Genomic DNA, 21,527 nt, shown 5'->3' on the forward strand with positions numbered 1-21,527 from the left:
TACACCGCGCTATTGAAATGTATATAGGGATTGTTTAAAAAGATTATTTTTACATTGGCTTTACTTGTCACTGGTTGACCATTTTCATAATTAATCCTTCATTAGTAAAGTGCGCCCTTTTTGAACGATTTAGGAGGAGTACACACGTGTAATATTATAGGAAGACAAGATAGTAACACAGAATATCGTTGCTAACAGCGCAATCAAGGCTCGCTTCCGCGTGCAATAACAACTAATTGATTATTAACCTTATCAATGTGTGTAAAAATGCATGTTCACTGCATGTGATTGTCGTCACAGCGTATATGTGCAGCTAGTTCACTGTGCGCTCACCCAAGAACAACGAATGGCACATAGGTCTAGACATCAAATATAGACGGACGAAGCTAACTTTGCATGCCATTTACATTCACAAAGTATGGGAATGCCACTAATGTCAAATTTCTATGAAAATAAGACGTTCACACTTTGTTCCGTCAAGGTCAGTTTTTTTTTTAAATTCCACGACGCGACGGACGGATGGACGTCTGCAACTCCAGAGTTAGCGTAGACGGACTTTAACTTAAAATTACGTACTTATCTAGAATTTAAAAGAGCTATGTCATTAATTTTAAGTACCGGTCTGGCCTAGTGGGTAGGTAGTGACCGTGCCTATGAAGCCAATGGTCCCAGGTTCGAATCCTGGTAAGGGCATTTATTTGTGTGATGAGCACGGATATTTGTTCCTGTCCTAGGCACCTACGCTTATTGAGTGTTCTTGGGGTCATTACTGCTATACAACTTGAGACGCTTGGCGCTCAGAGGGCTAATAATAAACATATTTCATGGTGATTCGATGAAACCTACATAATTTTAAATCTTTTCTAAATTCTCGTCCCTCACTCTTAAGTATTTAAATTTTAGGCACACACTTCCCATTTTATTAGCATCTTCCTGGCGAATTTGTGGGTTCAAGCTTTTTTTATTAAATCCATATTTGCGTAGACACGAGAACCCGGTGCACTAGCCTCAATCTGTAAGCTACATAGTTATCAAACTACTCGCATATCGTATGTTTATGTATCCGACGCTATACTTACATACTACTTGCAACAAGCGTCTTGTAGTATTATGTATGTATGTATATGTAGCGCCTTAGATTATCCAAACGATAGCTTGTAGACAGGTAAGTAGCTATCATGACTGCTTGATTACGTATCATCATGATAAATCACCGTCTGACATTGTTTGCTACACAAAACTACGGATATGATAGCTATCGTATATCTATACTCATCACTGTCGCACCTACATTGATAGAAAGTGATAGCCACGGTTTCACGGTATCAGTGATAAAAGTGCGACCATCTTAGGCGCTGAACTTGAATTTCAAGGCTACATGAAAAATGTAGCTTGACTTCCTGATTAAACCTTTTACAACAAAAAAAATGTTCCAAATCATTTGCCTGTTAGACCATCCTTATAAAACTTATAACGGACTTCCTGGCTTTTTTGTAATGTTGGATACTTAGAAATAGGTATCATTTAGAACCTTTGGACACAGCTTATCAGTTATCTATTCGATAGCATAAATATTCTCGGTCTTACTTTTTATGTAGGTATGTTTTTGAGATGTCATTTCTTTTTACCCAACGGAATTTATAATGTTTACCTATATCCATGAATAACCTAATACGATTTCTTTCTTCCAGAATACGAGCAGGTTGCAGCATATCTAGTCCCAGCACCGAAACAGAGACAAGACTAAACTACCCCGACTACCGGTCATGCGGGAAGCTCGGCAGCGGGGGCAAGTACGCGGGCGGAGGCAAGCTCGCCGGAGGGAAACTAGGGGGTAAACTTGGGGGGAAGTTAGGAGGAAAGTTTGGAGGGAAGTTGGCGCAGGCCTTGGCGAGGAGAAGAGCGCTGGTGGCGATGACGCAGGGCGCGCCGGGGCTGGCCGCGCCGCTGTCGGGCCGGTCGAGGGACGGCACGGTGGAGCTGCAGATACTGTGCCAGCCCGAGACACAGCACAGAGCCAGGTGAGTGGAGTTAGGCCTTAATCTCTTGACGCTCTACATTCATCGTCACATTGCGTGGGAAATGGTAACATTATTTATAGAAAGTGACGCTACGCAGCGTACGACGTCTACGTAAGGGATCGGAGACCAATGGGAAGTAAGGAGCAAATGGCAGAAGGTATACATATCTCCTACGATCCTGCAATGTCGACCCGATCGTCGGTCCACCTCGTTAGGGGTCTTTTTGTTTGCAGAACTCATCAATCAGATTTTCCTGAGTAAATAAATTCCTTGCTCTACGTAAATTATTGGTAAATTAAAATGTGATTAGACTTGTGTCTGTTTGTCGTGCTTACGTAATGTATTTTTGCTAGATATCAAACGGAGGGCAGTCGAGGGGCGGTGAAGGACAACTCCGGGAACGGGTTCCCAGTAGTCAAGTTGGTGGGCTACGACAAGCCTGCGGTGCTACAGGTGACTATTACTTTTTATTATATTTTATACGGATAATATCCGTCTGTCGTTTAGCTGAAGTTGTTAAAGAAATTAGTATGGTTAATTAAAAATTGGTTATAGGAGCGGCAGCCAATTTGTGTGCAACTGATTTGAATTAAGGTCAACGTGGTGAAGACCGGCATATAAAATGTATTGCTGGGAAAACCGTCATATAGCCTTGCTATATGCTTGAGTACTCGTATTTGTATAACGTCGCTTAAACACAATCAGAAAGGATGGAGGAAAGAAGGAAAGGAAGCACCACTCCTGTTCTACCGACCTTTTATAGTAAGTGGAGTATGTGTACAAACACAAGAGTTAAAAGTTACGCAAGAGCTTGTAGACGGTCTTCTTTTATCCGGTCTTTTCTACATTGACCTTACCTATGCTAAGTCAGAAAATACTTAAATTAAATACAGTCCCAAAACTTAAGTTACCTTTAATAAGAAATCCCCTATACCTATGAAACGACTCCCTTGTAACACATACATGAATTACAAGGGCAATCCCTAATAGTGCGGGCTATTTTGGGCAACGGATCTCACAAGTACGAGTACACTGGACCGACCGCTATTACCCATATATAGTATAGTTTGTTGTGTGCCGTTCATATAATAAGTTACCATTTGATAAACAATGACTCTTTTACACGTCATTTATTTATTATTTCTCGTTTACTGATATACAGATGACGGAATTACCACCAACGAACTTCAACTTTCGTTTACATATTTACCAACAAAGTTTAACGTACTTAAAAGCTAATTTAACACATTCACTGCCTCGGACCCCCTAGGCAGGTTCTCTGTAGGCGCTTTTCGCTACAAACGGGAAAACCGTGTTATCGGCTACGCTCGTAGCGCGTAGCTCACGCTGGCAGTGAATGTGTTGATGCGCTTATACTTCTTGTTCGTATGAGATGCTTGCGACACAAGCCACAACTCTTTAAGTATTACATTACAAGGAAGCCATTGTCCGAATTTCCTGAGTCTGAATTTATATAATAATAGATGTATTCTAAAGAATTATTATCATATACATCCTTATCTAATTATTTAATTATTGATGTAATTAATTGCTTACATGAATGTAAGTACCTACACTACCTACTGCTTGTTTACAATAATAGGTCTTACGGTAACATAATTATGTCATGCAGTAAAATGATACCCGTATTGCGTTATTAATACGAAATTTATAACGTATTCCTATTTCAAACCCTCGACGCAAGTGGCGACGTCGCAGAGGTGTTACGTACGCGTATGTCTGTGTGTGAATGAACCGATTTGGATGTTTTTTAGGGTTCCCTACTCAAAGACTCTTTTACTAAGACTCCGCTGTTACTAAGACTCTGTATCTCTTGAACCTTGATAGATAGACAATTAAAATTTTCACATATGGTGTATTTCTGTTGCCGCTATAACAACAAATACTAAAAGACAATAAAAATATATATATTTCAAACATAACAAATAGTTATTAAATGTTTAACTTTAATTAAATCGTACATTCTACACCACCATTACACTTGCTCGTACTTTTAATATTCAGTAACATTTGAGTATTGTCTCGCAGGTATTCATCGGCACGGACACAGGGCGGGTGGCGCCGCACATGTTCTACCAGGCATGCCGCGTGTCAGGCAAAAACTCCACTAGCTGTAAAGAGAGGAAAGAAGACGGCACCGTAGTCATCGAGATCGACCTGGAGCCGGCGCGCAACTGGCAGGTGACCTGCGACTGCGTCGGGATTCTCAAGGTGAGCTTAGCATAGAAACACTCGACCAGCTGTAAGGAGAAGAAAGAAGAGGTACCGTGGTTATCACGGACCTGGAGCTGGTGCGCAACTGGCATGTGACCTGCGACTGCGTCGGGATTCTCAAGGTGTGTTTAGGATAGAAACACTCGACCAGCTGTAAGGAGAGGAAAGAAGAGGAACCGTGGTTATCGCGGACCTGGAGCTGGTGCGCAATTGGCAGGCGACCTGCGACTGCGTCGGGATTCGCTTAAGGTGAGCTTAGGATAGACAAGACTAGCAGTATAGAGAGGAAGGAGGACGGAACCGTGGTCGAGATCCACCTGGAGCCGGCGCGTAACTGGCCTGTCACGTGCGGCTGCGTCATGTGAAGGTAGACTGACTTAGGATAGAAGAGTTAGGTTTAAAACGCCTAATTTGGGTTGGAAGGTCAGATGGCAGTATAGTTACAGTCGTAAAATAGGTCTGTGCCAAGTCTTGGATTAGCTTGCTAAACCTAGTGCTTCTTTAGGATACAACCGAGAAAAGTTAAGATGAGGAGGAAAAGTTAAGGTGGTCGTAAAATACCCCAGAATGCTCTTTATTAGTTCACCTCACGCTTTCTTCATCAACTTATTTTTTATTCTTAGCTCTCTTTCTTTAAGGAATGTAGCTTAAATATAGTGCACTTAAATAACATTCAGCCATTCGTTCACTCACGGCCTTTTTGCAATTAGTGCTTACTCTATGTATCTTGTGATGATATAAGCATTCACGTCAATTCTCTGGTCGATAACTTTACCGTAGATATAATATTCCTAAAGATGGAATCTAAGCCAGCTGTCACCGTAGCCTCACACACACACAGCCACATTTATATGTACGATTAACAATGAGGAACCAGATGCTGTGGCTATGTCGATAAACTATCGATATTTTTTACAATTTTAATTTCACTTGAAGGGATATAAACTACCTGTTCAGAACGCAGCTTATTGACGTCACAGAGGACGGCCGATGACCTCCGAAATTTGAAGTTCGGCAGCGATCGTCCCTGTATATAACGTCCGCCGACAGCAGCCAACGAAAATCCTCTAAAATACACCAAAGCGACAAGTTGTACTGTAATTCCTTATTTTTAAATAAATGCATGTATAAAAGTTTAAATTAGTACATTACGATACAAGTGCGAAAAATAGGAAATTCGAAACGAGTGGCGATAAATTAAAACACGACCGAAGGGAGTGTTTTAAATCGACACGAGTTGCGAATTACCTATTCGCACGTGTATCGTACAACGTTTTACAGTACATATGGCCCTTTAAATGTTCGACACAGTAACATAATATGCTACTTCTCGCACTAGTGCTATAAAGTAGCCCCATATGTACTGTAAAAGAAGTTTTGAGTAAAAAGGAGCCTAGGCCTCAACACTACCTACCTAAAATGAACAGATAACCATATTATAACACAATTATACATATTCTTATCAGTATGTTTTTGTGAGTTCGATATTTCAATAATCAACGACGGAAATATGTAAAAGTTACATTAACAGTAACTAAATATGTTTTCAGCAATAATTGAGTTATATTATTATATCATAAAATATTTATTATCCATTAGTATTTCTATGATTTTTTTATCAATTTTAATTTTTCGTCAAGCTTCAATTAATCGCTATTCCGTTCCGCTGTGTAGAGATTATCGATATACAACACGAGTAAAATCGACAAGTCCACATCACTAAAAACGCACAGATACATATTTATACGCACACATAAACAGCTTGCCCACCACCAAAATGGCTACGGCTTGAGTATTCAATTTAGTATGTACTGAGAACAGACAACGTTTGGGGCCTCGCACTTTACCTATCCACTTTCTCCTTGGTACCATGATTGCCTGTAGGTACTCAAATCAGTGTCGCTGCGAAATTTCCACTAAACAATAAATCAAGTTATTCAAATATGATAGTTTAAAGCTATCGGGGTCGTTCGCCGTTTGATTGGCAGATGCAACAAAGGGAATCAATTAAATCGGCTTGATGTATAGTGACACTATCGCGAGGTGAACGCGGTACACGGACTGTATTAACGCGGTTTCATCGTAGATGTGTATGTTTATAATTAGTTCTTAGCGAGTATTTGTGGAAGTATGATTCTCACTGGGCCTTGTTCACATGACACATGTTATGTTTTATAACAAATTTTATGTAAAATACAAGATATCAAAAAATTCAAAAATAAGTTTAACAATATTTGATTAAAAAATAGATTGTACAGTAACTATATACTTCCATGAAAGCAATATTTGACATACTTCAAGACGGCTTTAACTTGATCTTGAGTCTTAACATCATGATAAAGTGCTTTTTAACAACTTGTTTTCTAGTCATTTTATGAAATATTTTTTTAATTCTGATTTTTAAGTAGTCACTATATAAATTATAAACTGGAATTGATGTCATACACTAAAGAAGACGGATCGATACCGGCCTCGGCCACCGGTGGACTTACTTTTTTTTAGTGTATAACATCTATTTAAGTGAGTATTTTTTAGTAGGTAAGGGGCGTTTCGCGCGTAGAGAACGATTGTCAGACTTTGACTCTCATTTCTGACTTTTGTATTTAATTGGCTTATTTAATGCAATAGGACCCATATAGACATTTGATCCTCAAACAAACCTGATCGACTGATACCATTAATAAAAACTTATCATCTAGTTCTAGCCTATTAAACTATTAAGCTAACTGTAGTCAGCTAGTGTAATGGTTGAATTAAGATTTCGCATATCAAACTATAATTGCGTACTTTTAATGTGTGGCTTCCTTCCCAACTCAACTATAATATTATTTACAGTACATATGGTGCTACTTTATAGCACTAGTGCGAAAATTAGCATATTACGTTACTGTGTCGAACATTTAAAGGGCCATATGTACTGTAAAACGTTGTACGATACATGTGCGAATAGGCAATTCGCAACTCGTGTCGATTTAAAACACTCCCTTCGGTCGTGTTTTAATTTATCGCCACTCGTTTCGTATTTCCTATTTTTCGCACTTGTATCGTAATGTACTATTTTCTACTCGTCGACTGTAATAGTTGAATTAAGATTTCGTATACCAGATTATAATTGTAACTCAACTATAATATTATTCTCGATACGCTGTAGTCAACTATACTCGTTGAGATTCAAGATGGCGAAGACATGTTGAGAATATTTTTTAGGGTTCCGTAGCCAAATGGCAAAAAACGGAACCCTTATAGATTCGTCATGTCCGTCTGTCTGTCCGATTATGTCACAGCCACTTTTTTCCGAAACTATAAGAGCTACACTGTTCAAACTTGGTAAGTAGATGTATTCTATGAACCGCATTAAGATGTTTACACAAAAATAGAAAAAAAAACGATAAATTTTGGGGGTTCCCCATACTTAGAACTGAAAATCTAAAAATCTTTTTTCATCAAATCCATACGTGTGGGGTATCTATGGATAGGTCTTTAAAAATGATATTGAGGTTTCTAATATCATTTTTTTCTAAACTGAATAGTTTGCGCGAGAGACACTTCCAAAGTGGTAAAATGTGTGCCCCCCCCCCCCCCCCCCGTAACTTCTAAAATGACAGAATAAAAATCTAAAAAAAATATATGATATACATTGCCATGCAAACTTCCACCGAAAATTGGTTTGAACGAGATCTAGTAAGTAGTTTTTTTAAATATGTCATCAAATAAAATAAAAAAAATTTCATCAAACCCATACGTGTGGGGTATCTATCTATGGATAGGTCTACAAGAATGATATTTAGGTTCCTAATATCATTTTTTTCTAAACAGAATAGTTTGCGCGAGAGACACTTCCAAAGTGAAAAAATGTGTGTCCCCCCCTGTAACTTCTAAAATAACAGAATGAAAAATCTAAAAAAAATATATGATATACATTACCATGCAAACTTCCACCGAAAATTGGTTTGAACGAGATCTAGTAAGTAGTTTTTTTAATACGTCATAAATGGTACGGAACCCTTCATGGGCGAGTCCGACTTGCACTTGGCCGCTTTTTTGTGTTTTGCTCATTCATGTTGTTTAAAGTGTAATATTGATAGTTTATTATAAAGTGAACTATCGGGGAAGTGTGTAGCTATCGAAAAGCTAATCTTGAAACGCGTTTAACCGTGTTTTAATCAACACCCGACAATCCAACGTGGCTTTTAGTAAAGTCCAGGTATCTCTTTACTAAAAGCAACTACCGAACGTCTTGCTCTACGAGCACACTTAACACTGACAACGAACGAAACTTGACATTGGCAAAATCATCATTGATTTGATGGAAGCCATATTTTAAAAGAAGAAGAACTTACGAGTACTATGTATAGCCCCGGCGAGACTATGTGCGTGAATCACGGCGCGACTTCGCGGCGAGAACGTACCGCTATCTTGATATTATGATTCCATACTCACAGAACGTCACGGCAATTTCGCAGTCGAGTTTGTGTCAAGATGGCGCCAACGCATCAGCTGATCAAATGTAATTATGAATTAGCTACGGCAGCATTGTTATTGTTCCGATTGTTGCAATTTTTCCATTTTGCTTTGTTTTAAAACCGTAAAATATAGCCGCTTAATATAATATAACAAATATTTATTGTGCCACAGGTGAGCCAAAATAGTGTGTAATGCTCTTTTGACGCGGGCCAAAAAAAAAAAAAAACGACAAAAACGGGGAACAAGTTGCGAAGACGTGAACAATCTGTAATCGACGCCACACTTACATTCGCGGCTTCGCGCCGTGATTCCCGCATGAATGTGGAGGGCCCTTATAATACGATGTTGATAAAAATTTTGACTAAGACAGTACCGTTATGTATTTTATAAATATTATAATCGCTTTCACAATAGCATGAAAAATTTACATTATTTACAATTGCAATAAGAACAGATCAACGAGGTTTGCAAAAAGTATAAAGGAACTAACACTCTTAATTAATATTGTTTACTTCAAGGATGAGTCACATTTGTTATTATGATTTAGTTAATACCTTGCTATCGATATCTTATCTGTGTACCATACCAGTGCTAACAATAGTACCTATGGTACGATTTTGCCCCCGAAAAACCGGGTTATGGCCTTGGCCAAGTGCCTCAGTTTTCATTGTATCAGTGCTAGTTTGAACATCTGAGAACCATCGAGTGGCGGCCTTAGCCTCTGCGAGGCTCCGGGCGGAAAATCTTTGCGAGGCCCCTGTGTTTACTGCTAAATAATAAAAATTGGTAGGCTGTATCAGGGAAACTCTTTGTAGACAGTCCAAAGGATCCTTCAAGAGAATGGAACTCGGTCATGAACTGACTATCTATGTGATATAAAGCGAGAAGCGAGGCAGAAAGCCGAGCTCCGCCTAGGACAGAAGGACCGGGGCATCAAATCTCGATGGCTTCCCATGCGAAGCTGAAGACTGAGCTGCAGGAAATCAGAGCTTGGAATCGAACTCACAGAGTGAGCGAGGCTGACGGCTAAGCTCCGCAAGGATAAGACCGGCAGTCCCGAGAACACAACTTGAAATTGAACCAGCGGCCAAGTGTAAGCAAGACTGAAAGCCAAGCCAAGCTTGGCTTAGTGTTTCAGTAAGACCTATAACTTTCCTGCAGCGCATTTAGGCGTGGCCAAAGGCCGAGTTACAGACAAAAACCAATGGCCAAGTGTTTTAAAACGCAAGACCTAAGGCTGACCTCCACGAAGGACCGAAGGACTTCCGCGTGAGGCCAAAGGTCGGTCTACGAGAGATCAGAGCTTGAAATCTGACAAGAAGGCCCAACCATCCGATCGAGGAGCGTTTCCATGCAAGGCCAAGCTGCAGGAGAGCATAGCCTGGACAATAATATGATCTCTATTCTCTTGCTACTCAACCTTTAGCATCGTATGGAAGCGCGCCTTCAGCCGTATGCACTTTTTTTTGAGTCATACGATAACGGCTGTGCAGTAAATCGGCATTTAGCCTCGGGCTTTAGGCCTGATGTGGAGCGCTATTTCAAAAATATAATAAGCGATCGTGCCATGACACTTTTTTACAACTGTTTTTTTGCAATTAAACCCTCTTAGATCTTTTTATAGACGTTTAAGAGTCCGTCTTAGATAACTTCTGCATCGATTTTGCTTCTACTCATGTTTCACGTAAAAAAAACTACTCAGCCAGTTGCGCGAGGCCCCGGAGGCCTTCTCAAGAGCGAGGCCCCCTCAAGCGCGAGGCCCCGGGCGGTTGCCCCGTTCGCCACCCCCAAAGGCCGCCCCTGACCATGATTGGTTTAAGTTAAGCCCATGTAAGGTAACAGACAGAAATAAGGGTGGAATATCCTTCACTATCGAGTGCACAAGAGACAATTCTTAATATTTTCCATGATTCTTTACTTTCATAATATTTGTGATGTATAGTCAGCATCAAATACTTTGTAGCAACCAAAGTAGCCAAATAGTTCGGTACACCATATATTTAGTATGGTGTAGGGTGTACCAAACTATTTCGCCACTTTGACTGCTACAACATATTTGACGCTGACTGTACTACAAATTATTCCCCTTTATTTAGCAATTCTACTCCTTAATTTCATATCTTGTTGACATTGAAGTATTACGTTAAATTAAACCTACCTATCTAATGAACCAGTACGAGATTTTTTATGCTTTTCGATAAGTTTTGCGACCCCCGCTGACCCGTCCATTATCGTCAAAACATTACACACTGGCCACGAATCTGCGTCAAAGCTTCACGTGAGTAGGGTGTGTTTGTTGTACAAACAGTAGATAGGCCAGTCTGGGGTGAGGCTGGCTCGGTTGGCAACAGACCGGCCATATCGCCGCTGACCGCGGAGTCAGGGATATTGCTTCTTCGAACACGTGATGGTTGGTTATTAGTGAAATAGTACAGTCGATGTTAAAGATATGTTTACACTTTTGCAGGTTACTTCATTGTAATAAGGCGAAAAATGTAAACATATCTTTGTCGTCGACTGTACGTGGAGCAACTTCGTTGTTATATTATTACTCTAATATTACCCTTTACCTTTAATGTATTAGGCGCCATTCATTTATTACGTAAGACGATTTAGGGGGACGATTACGACTTATTTTATCTTAGTGCCGAGCAGTGATTATTACCAAATATTATAGGACATTATTCCACAAATTGACAAGTCCCACAGTAAGCTCAATAAATTGTGTGTAATTTAAATTGTTACAAACCAAACATGCATTAATTTATTCCTGTAGATTCTTGAGTCTTGTGTTGATTGTGTGGAGAGGGGGGGGGGGAGGGGAGGGGGGGTCAAAACCTGACTAAAACCGTCTTACGTAATAAATGAATGGCGCCCGACTAGTGACACTGAATTGTGGTAAATATTTACATTTTCAATGGCTGGCGCGGAAACCCAAAATGAGTCTTGGCCTCCAACACAAGAGCACGCCACTTTGATCGGTCCAGAGCGGTATCGCTACAGCTTTTTCCGACGCCGAGTTCACGCAGATCTGCGTCCACTCTAACCGCCCAACGATATTAGGATGACCAATGGGAATGCGATATTAGGATGGTGTCCAGTAAGCCCTTTTGACTGCCCGATCTTCGCACCCATTATTTCGAGGTGACCAAACCAGCGGAGACGATGTGCTTTGATCTCACCCATTATATTTAAAGTATTTAGGCTAATTTACTTTTGTAGGTATTTTTGCAAATATTTCTTCTAAGTTTTAATTTCGGCTTTGGTTGAGCTGAGAAGCTTCGAGATTGAGGTGAAGGCCGCCGATACGTTATCGCCCAATTACACGCCCGGCTCGCAACACATGATCAACTGAAACTAATCTCTTACTTCAACTTATACTTTACCTATTTAATATTATGCGAAGTAATTATGTAAGGTAATTTTGTTGACTGTTGTTGATGTTGACAATGGTAAATAGTTTAATTGCCTTTTATGTTTATCGTACAGATTTTGGAGAAAATATGAAGAGGTGTTTAGATATTATTTCTAGTCTGTCAGAAAGCCTAAATAAATACCTAAATCTTGATAAAGTAGAGAACACATAAAGAATAAATCTTTATGAGGACATGTTGTAAATAAACAGTGCCGAATAATGAATACAACTATTTAGTAACTTTTGCGTATAAGAATAGAATTGTTGTTGACGTAAGAAGTGCCTTCTATGGGATGCCCCGTGCGTTAATAAAACCAATACAATGTTGATTGTTTGTTTATTTATATTCGTTATTCAAACATAAGTGTGCTGTATTAAAGGTTATGACAAAAAAAACCCTTTTTATATCCTACTTCTAAACTATATCAGGAATGCAAACTATTAACAGTAAGAAGTTTATTTATTAGACAGGTCATTATAAGGAAACATAAAACCCTTGAATTTATAGAGGATGGTACTTCGAAAAGGCGTCGTAGAGACCATGTTTGTGAGGTTCATAGTTTCCGCCTGGTACTAGCAGGACGGCTTTTTCACTATCTGAGCCCAAAATTATATAACAAAATAAATAGGCTACTTGGAATTTATAAATTGACATTTAGAGAATGCAAATTGAAAGTAACAAACTGGCTGGTCACTTTGACATATGAAGAAATTGAGGATCTCCTTTCAGCTCATACATACACACACACATACACACACACACTCACATAACACACGTATTATAAACTAAATTAGGCATGCACACTACCCTACTTTCATCATTTTTTCTTTTTTACTTTTATGTACCTCATAAATTATCATTGTCAGTCACTTTTTTAGTGTAACTATATAATTGCAACTTGTATTTCCGGGGTGAGGGCCTGGAGATCTGTAATACAGGTCTAACCTAGTTCAGACTCCAGTCCCTCGCAAAGGTAAAAAAAAAAAAAAAAATACTTAAGTTTATTTTGTAAAATTATCTTTTGTGAGGTTAAATAAAAACATTTTATTATTTTATTTATTTTTATAAAGTCGTGTGCCAGTTCGAGGTGCATGAGATCTTATTACTATGAGGTCTGGATCTAGACCCATAGCGACAAGTAATTAATCGAAAACACTAATGTGTCATGTACATACGTTTGTCCCGCAGGAGCGTAACGTGGACGTGGAGCACCGGTTCGGCGAGCTGGGCGGGCCGGCGGCGCACGTGTCGCGCGGCAAGAAGAAGTCTACCCGCTGTCGCATGGTGTTCCGGACGGAGATCGTCAACGCGGACGGACAGACCGAGACGCTGCAAGTCTGCTCCACGCAGATCATATGCAGTGAGTACAAACTTGCATGTCTCAATGGATCGTACTGCATGGAGTATCGTCATATTACCGTGTAGACATTTACTGCAATGGTGCGACTGAAGAGCCAAACAAGGTTGGCGAAGATCTAAAACCTTCTAAACTTGTGGTTAGCGTTGTAATTAAATGTCAGGACTTTAAAAAGCTAGTAACGCTAGTCGTGTCATCATTTCCTCAGTACAAAAATTTGTATCTACCTACATTCTGACGCAGTCATGACTTGAACCAATTATGTCTACTCTGCCACGATCCTCTATAAACTTTTTATAAACGTTGATTATTTTTCTAGCGCAACCCCCTGGCGTGCCGGAAGTGTGTCGAAAGTCTCTAGTGTCCTGTCCGGCGACGGGGGGCCTGGAGCTGTACCTGTTGGGGAAGAACTTCCTCAAGGAGACACGCGTCGTGTTCTGTCATCGTCAGGACGGAAGAAGCATATGGGAAGATGAAGTCGTGCCTGACAAGGAGTTCCTGCAGCAGGTAAATTGAACTTGCTCTAGACTATTACAGATTTCTGAAGCTGAGAACGAACCTTTGCCTGACTAGGAGTTCCTGCAGTGTGCTAGAATCCGATAGCTCCATTTAGTGAACTTCCCCATGGAGACCCGCATCGTGTTCTGCCGTTGCTAGAACTGGCGGAACTGGAATGACGAAGTGTTCTAACAAGCAGTTCCTGCAGTAGGAAACTTGACTGTATTCAAGTACGACAGCTCACTCTAATGGACCTGAGATAAACTAGAGGAAACGCGCGTCATGTTTTGCCATCGTCAGAAATGACGGAGCATATTGGAGGATGAGGCGGTGTCTGACAAGGAGTTCCTGCAACAGGTAACTTGACTGCTCAAATCTGATAGTTCTCTCTAGTGGACCTGCTAAGAACTTCCTCAAGGAGATAGGTGTCGTGTTCTGCCATCGCCTGGATGGGAAGATAAAGTCGTGCCTGTCAAGGAGTTTTTGCAGCAGGTAAGTGGCTGTGCTCAAGTCAAATAGCTTTTTAAAGTGTACCTGCTGGAATATTGTTCTCAAGTAATCGCGTGTCTTGTAACAGCTACAGCATGACATGAAATGCGAACTTTATTGAACGCCACGCGTTGAATGCGATGCGCGTCATCATGAATCTTGTCGGAATGCACGAAGGTCGATATTGGGTTGCTGTCGCGCGCTTCAGTTGACGTATTTGGTGGTCAAAGGGTTAACTGATAGGGCTCCAATTAATTCTAAAACCCCTCTCAAATAGATGTTTGACTATATTTACCTAAATATATTTGTGTGCGTCAATAAAATAGTTAAGAGCATCTTATCATTCGTAAAATTCAATTTGAAATGCTTAAACAGTAAATTATTAATTGACACTCCAAAACACATTAATAACCACAAAAAATCGAACCGTAAATGTGACCAGATATTCAATAGGATGAAGATAGCTTAGATAAGGTAGCGGATATATAAATGAGGTTGTTATTAGTTCTAATATTTGGGAAAATACGTTACGAGCAAGAAAATATATGTACACGGCGTCATGACCGTTACGAATCAAACGAATGATAGAGGGCCTTAAAAGTTACCGATGTGAACTGATACATCAGTTCAGCGAAAATTAATGGTTTCGGAGACTGAACATACATACAATTAAGGTCTACCATTATTAACGAGATACGATATATACTAGGCTCAAAAACTTTTTTAGTGTAAATCATTCCCGTGTATACTTACACTAAAAAATAAAATAAATGGACAGTAAAGTAAAATATACCCAAATCGTTAACTTGCATAAGGTCCACAGGAAAGTCGCCCATTTTCCCGAACGTTTTTGATTCACTAAGTAGATTTGAACGATATCAATCGTATTTCAATAATTTGGTTTTCCTTGTAGACACACCTAGTGTGTTGCGTGCCGCCGTACATCCGCACGGACATCGCCGAGCCCGTTTCCGTGCAACTGTTCGTCCGGTCGGGCGGCAAGGCGTCCGAGCCGCACAGCTTCACGTACACGCCGCCGGCGCTGGACACGGGCCCGCAGCACTGCACCCGACACCACACGCAAGGTAAACCCGGCGGCGAGGGAGCTTGGGCTTGCGCTTTTAGGTTATGCCGCCATTTTGAGACGACACATGTCGGATTTTAAAAAGTTTGATTCTTGTTTGTGGTTTGTTAATTGATTTTGATAATTGTGAAACGTGTAACAATACTAAATAAATATTGTAGTATCTTTTATTTAAATGAGACAGACTATGTGAAGTCCAAATTAAACAAGATGGCGTCATTGAAACTAACACATTAATGAAATATCTTGTTCGAATAATGCAAACCGCCTACAAATTTACAATAAACTAATACAACGTAGCATAACATCGCTTTTCTAAATTAACATGGTGTTTATTTATCAAATTGCTGTCAATGTGGTTCGTACTTAACTATAGAATATATTCGTCCTGTATAAAGCTAGATAATACACCAGCTTTATAAGTTGCTTTGTGTACACTAATGTACTAATTATAACTATTTATATGTGTACTTGTATTTAATGTTGAAACAGTATCAATACATTATGGCTTACTATTAACATTATGGGAATACCTTAATTAATTATAAAGGTTTTCCCAGATTATTCTTTAGTTCGAGATAAATCAATTATTTTAATTGTTTATATCAGTAAAAAGTAACTGATTTTAACTATCCTGTGGCTTAAGCTGTCCATAATTAATAATTTTATGATAATATAAATGTTATTGTTTTTTAAATATTGGATGATTACTTACCAACTACTTTTGAATTTTCATTTGATGTTGATTGTTGTTGCCACGTTGCGCCCAAGTCTCTGTCAGTGTAAAAACAATTGTTAATTTTGTTTATGGTTTAACTTTTTTTTAATTATTGACGGAGGCTCGGGCGGTGATACCGTTTGATATTGCTTCCGTAATGTCGCAAAAATTAGCTGCCATGAGTGTTGCATGCTACATTAAGTTCGCAGTACAACATATTGAACTTTTTGGAAGAAATGACTGATGCGTAACTGGCGTATTCCTTTCTTTTTTTCCCTTCTGTTCAAGCTAGGTCTGTCTAGGTAGAGGGGCGCCGCCGGCCGCCGCGCGACTCCAACACGGTACTGACACACGCACACGCACGCACACACAACGCGACAAACACACGAAACAACATTTTTCTAACTACATGAGACACTCACGAAATATTGAAGTCCTTTTTCCATCTGGATCTGCTTTATTAATTGCGTTGACAAAATATTTAAAGTACCTTTGACGTCTCAAAATTAGAGGAAAGTTAAATTCATAATTAAAACTATGAATAATCTAAATTCCCTCATATAATTTGCATTTTTATATTTATACATTATATCAATATGCAATACCTAACACTGAAGGCTAGGTAAACTAGCTCTGAATTAAAAAATATATATGAACATAATTCGGATCACACTTCCTCTTTGGTTCATTCCATTCTTATATTTATATCTTACCTACATATATCTTTTAACTATATACCTAAACACTCACAGCACTTATAAAGTTATATATATTAAACACGTATTCGAGTCATAACAAATGATACCTTTTATTTTTCAACTTATTAGGTACAGTAATCTGCAGAGATAACTGACTTCGTTATATCGTAGGTGCATAGTAGGTATTAAAGATAAAGCATATTGCGAACGCTATGTTTTGCCGCTAGGCGTAGGAATTTGTTTATATATACACTTAATTAAACATGCACAGGTATGCGTCATTAGTAAAATCATTTACAAAAATAATAAAACTCTTCAGAAAGCTAACTCACAATATCAATTAAAAACAATAAATATTAAAGATTAAAGAACTTCAACTATGAAATTTTAAAGAACTACAAATAAAACGAGCTATAAATCATTATCATTCCAAAACTGTTGTATACTATAGTAACATTTCTTGCGTAGCAGTGAATTGAACGCTTTCTTAAAGTTTGTGTTTCTTTAATAGTGTTCGGAATTGTATTATATAGTTGAGGTGCCATTCCTAGCACACTTTTGCGCATCATGGTTGTGTTACACACTTTATGGCATAATTAATTTTATTATTGAGATCGCACAGTGAGCTTTCCTGTGTCAGCAATTTTATCAAAAAGGTTTGGATTACATTTCACAAAGACAAACATTTCCAAGATATATAGATACGCCAAAGTTAGGATATTTAGTGCTAAAGTACGGAATACAACTATCTATAATTTTTAGACTACACACTAGCCGTACACATTTTTTTGAGCTTTAAGCACTACGTCTTTATCAGCTGTATTGCCCCAAAAGTTGACTCCATATCGTAGTACCGATGCAAAAAGTCCATGATAAGATAAGCACCAAGTACATTATTTACTATCTTGGAAAGCTTATAAAAAGCTGACAATGTCATGTTCTGTGGATGGAGGCATAAACATAGGCTGAGTACTATTGGTAATTTTATATTGCAAGGCACCTTTCTTTGGTAAGTCTTTCATACTTTCTATAAAGTACGTATTCAAGGTATTTGTATCTTTGGGATTCGTTACAATATTTTGTTCAGTTTTCTAAGATTATCATCGTTTTTAGAGTACGCTTTAGTAGAATTTATTATCTGCAGTGGCTTTTGATTTATTTTCTGCGGAGACAATTTTATGGTTGTTCTGAGCTTTCTGTGTTAACTTTACCATTTTGTTTATATCTACTTTACTGTTCTAGGTGAGCGTCTATATTCCAAAGAAGTTGTCTTTGCCTTTTGCTACAGGCTCGTATGCCTCTCGATAACTATTGTATGCAGTATTAGGGTACTGTAAATGCTCGCGAAAGACAGACACTCAGATATTTTTTAACATTTTTAAATTTCCATAGAAACTTATTTGCAGGGGGGGGGGGGCAGTTATCTCTGCAGCTTACTTAATGTTACAGTGTGGCTGAGTCCGACTGTGCAAAGTTTGCATGCATAGTAACTTAACAATCTCTGTACGTTGACAGCTGTCACCTCCGTAAAATGTATATGTATAAACCAAAGAGTGAAATAAGTATAATAGGAGAAGAGAGTCCTCTTGAATCCGAATTTAACTATGTATGTGTGCGTGAACATTTACAATGCATCAGTATGTGACTTTCGACCTACAAAATATCAGGTCTATTTGGGCGGTTTACAAGTCAATTATTTGTTTGATTGCTTGTAACTTATACATTTTTTTTGTTTACAAGATATCAACCAAAATATTGACTTGTAAACTGCCCAAGTAGACCTAATATTATGTAGTAAGGTTTAAAATAATGAAATGAAAACACACAACATACCTAAAAGTTAAGCAAATAATTTTTATTACGTTTATTGCTTTCAATTTTATAGTGACATTTGGTGATGTAGTTTGCATAATCGAAGTCAACTTTACGCAAAAGTAGGTTGTCCGAATCCAATGGATCCAATTAATAGAAATCGCCACCATCTTTAGTAACCTTAACTGCATTTCTAACAAGGAAAGGTACCCAACTGTCCGGTTCCGATTTGATTTATATTTATATATGTTATAGAGTAGTCTAAAATAACAGACACGTATTTTTTTTAGCTGCCCAAACTCTACCTATTGGGAGAAATTGTCCTCCAAATTACTAAAAAATGACTAAATTTTCTAACTCCTATAGAAAATGATGCTCAAGCAACTTGTATAACAAAACACATGTACATTATTTTTTCCTGTTCTCAAACATATACTCAAACAAGCCATTAACTAGCAAGTTGCTTGAGCATCACTTTCTATAGGAGTTAGAAGATTTAGTGACTTTTTAGTACTTTGGAGGACAATTTCTCCCAATAGGTTGAGTTTGGGCAGCTAAAAAAAAATACGTGTCCGTTAGACTACTCTATAACATATATAAATATAAATCAAATCGGAACCGGACAGTTGGGTACCTTTCCTTGTAAGTGTCCCCTCTGATTGATAATATGTATTGATGGCAGACTGAGAGCTGTCATCGTACCCAAACTATGTGAAAAATACTATAGTTATAGGTCAGCTGTAGGTACCAGAGTCTATTACGTCGTTCGTTTAGAAGAAGTTTAAGACCTCTAAATATCTTAAAATGTTAGTGCAGTTAGGAAAGGACTTCCACGCGACACAATTAAAAATAACACTTTTTCATATAATACGCAACAAATTCACACATAATCAAGTATATGATTTTCATTCGAATTTCTTAATTGACTATGGGCGAAACTTGTACCTATTGCACGCACTCTTAGTATACGAGACGAACTCACTGCTCACGAACACTTCAGACTGACTGTAGGTACAGACTCCACGCACACGTAGCTAGCTGCCCAGTGCCCGACAGCCCCGAGGCACTTAGTTAGGCTGGCCCCGGCCGCCCCGCCGCCTACTGACGTGAGCCGTGTCCGTGTCGCAGGTGCCGAGGACGCGCGGCCCGTGCTGCTGTGGGGCGGCGCCATGATGCCGCCGCCCGCGCCGCCCGCGCGCCGGCCCTCGCTCATCGTGCCCGACCCGCACGAGCCGCTCGGGCTCAAGGCCGAGCTGCAGGACGACTCCAGCCAGCACAGCCTGCACGAGCACGCCGACTCCTGCGGCCCCGACGGGCCCGAGCGCCGCGCGCCGCTGCTCTCCGACGACCTCAAGGTGGTCGACCTGCGCCTCAAGGCCGAGGCCGGCCGCGACGGCTCCTTCGCCGCCGCCTACGACGCCATCAAGCTGTCCCCGCCCGCCGCCCCGCAGAGCGAGCCGCCCTCGCCCCTCGCCTCCTTCACCCAGCAGCTCCAGGCCATCCAGAACCAGGTGCAGACCGACAAGATGGTCGAGTCCGTCACCGCCGCCATCTTCAACTCGGACGACCCGGGCGGCCAGATGTACCCCGCGCCGATGCCCATGCCGATGCCCATGGATCCGATGCACCGGCTCATCTCCGCCAAGAACAACGCGATGCCGATGCAGCAGGACATGAAGGCGCTGAACCGCGAGCTGATGATCGCCGACGCGAGCATGCAGGTGGCGGCCGCGAGCATGCAGGCCGCCGCCGAGCCCGGCCTGCTCACCTTCGGCCACATGTCGCAGCCTCAGCAGCGGCCGTCCGAGCCGTTCAACCCTTTCACGATAACCAAGATGGAGATGGAGACCGATCAGATAGAGCAGCGGATCGCGCAACAGACCGCACACATGGAGGCCCTGGTGGAGGACGCGATGAAAGCGACGGCGGTGATGCTGCCGGCCGACGCGGCCAAGCTCGACGAGCTGGTCAACTCCCGCGTGGAAGACCACCTGTCCGGCGCGTCCGCGTCGTCCTCGACGGCGTCGCACGCGTCCGACGTGCTGCTCAGCCCCTCGGCGGCGGTCGGCGCGGTGCCGCCTCACGACACTCTGATGGCCCCTCTGCCGACATCCGCAATCTCCCCCGACGTGATCTTAAACCCCCAAGTGTCCCCCAGCATGCTGTGCGATGCCGGGCCGCGCATGGTCATGCAGACTCCGGCGCCGTCGCAGGAGGAGCTCATGATGATGACGGAGCTGACGTCGTCGGTCAAGACGCCCCCCTCCGCCGTCAAGTCCATGATCCTGAACGCGGCCGCGGAGATCCTGACGTCCGACTCGACCATGAACGCGCTCGTGACGTCGGCGATCAACACCGCCAACATCCTGACGACGGAGAGCGCGGGCGGCGCCGCGATGCAGATGCCGGAGCAGCCGAGCCCGAGCGAGCCGGCGGCCGACCCGCCGCTGTCGGCCATGTCGCAGGCCGTGTCGCAGGCCGTGACGCAGGCCGTGTCGCAGGCCGTGTCGCAAGCCGTGTCGCAGGCCGTGTCGCAGGAGATGACGGCGCCCGTGCAGGGGCTCACGGACATGAGCGACAGCGACCTGCTCTCCTACATCAACCCGAGCACCTTCGACCAGGGTGAGTTTTACTTCTGATTGGTCTCGTTTGTTAATCATTCTGTACGAACTGCCTTACGATTAAGTTTATGCGACAATAATGCGGCTATTTTTAGCTGCCGTTTGATTTATATA

General features: G+C 41.0%; 1 protein-coding gene across 3 annotated transcripts in view; it reads left to right on the forward strand.

Annotated features, from left to right (window-relative positions):
* Positions 1-21,527, forward strand: part of LOC133518478 (uncharacterized) — a 103,498-nt gene that overhangs the window by 77,038 nt on the left and 4,933 nt on the right. For all 3 annotated transcript variants that reach the window (XM_061852184.1, XM_061852186.1, XM_061852185.1), the window contains 7 exons: positions 1,692-2,021; positions 2,375-2,474; positions 4,071-4,253; positions 13,325-13,496; positions 13,813-14,000; positions 15,394-15,565; positions 19,921-21,414. In XM_061852184.1, the coding sequence (XP_061708168.1) occupies positions 1,692-2,021; positions 2,375-2,474; positions 4,071-4,253; positions 13,325-13,496; positions 13,813-14,000; positions 15,394-15,565; positions 19,921-21,414 (2,639 nt within the window). The remainder of the gene's footprint in view (positions 1-1,691; positions 2,022-2,374; positions 2,475-4,070; positions 4,254-13,324; positions 13,497-13,812; positions 14,001-15,393; positions 15,566-19,920; positions 21,415-21,527) is intronic.

This window comes from Cydia pomonella, chromosome 5, assembly GCF_033807575.1.
Source record: "Cydia pomonella isolate Wapato2018A chromosome 5, ilCydPomo1, whole genome shotgun sequence".
NCBI lineage: Eukaryota > Metazoa > Arthropoda > Insecta > Lepidoptera > Tortricidae > Cydia > Cydia pomonella.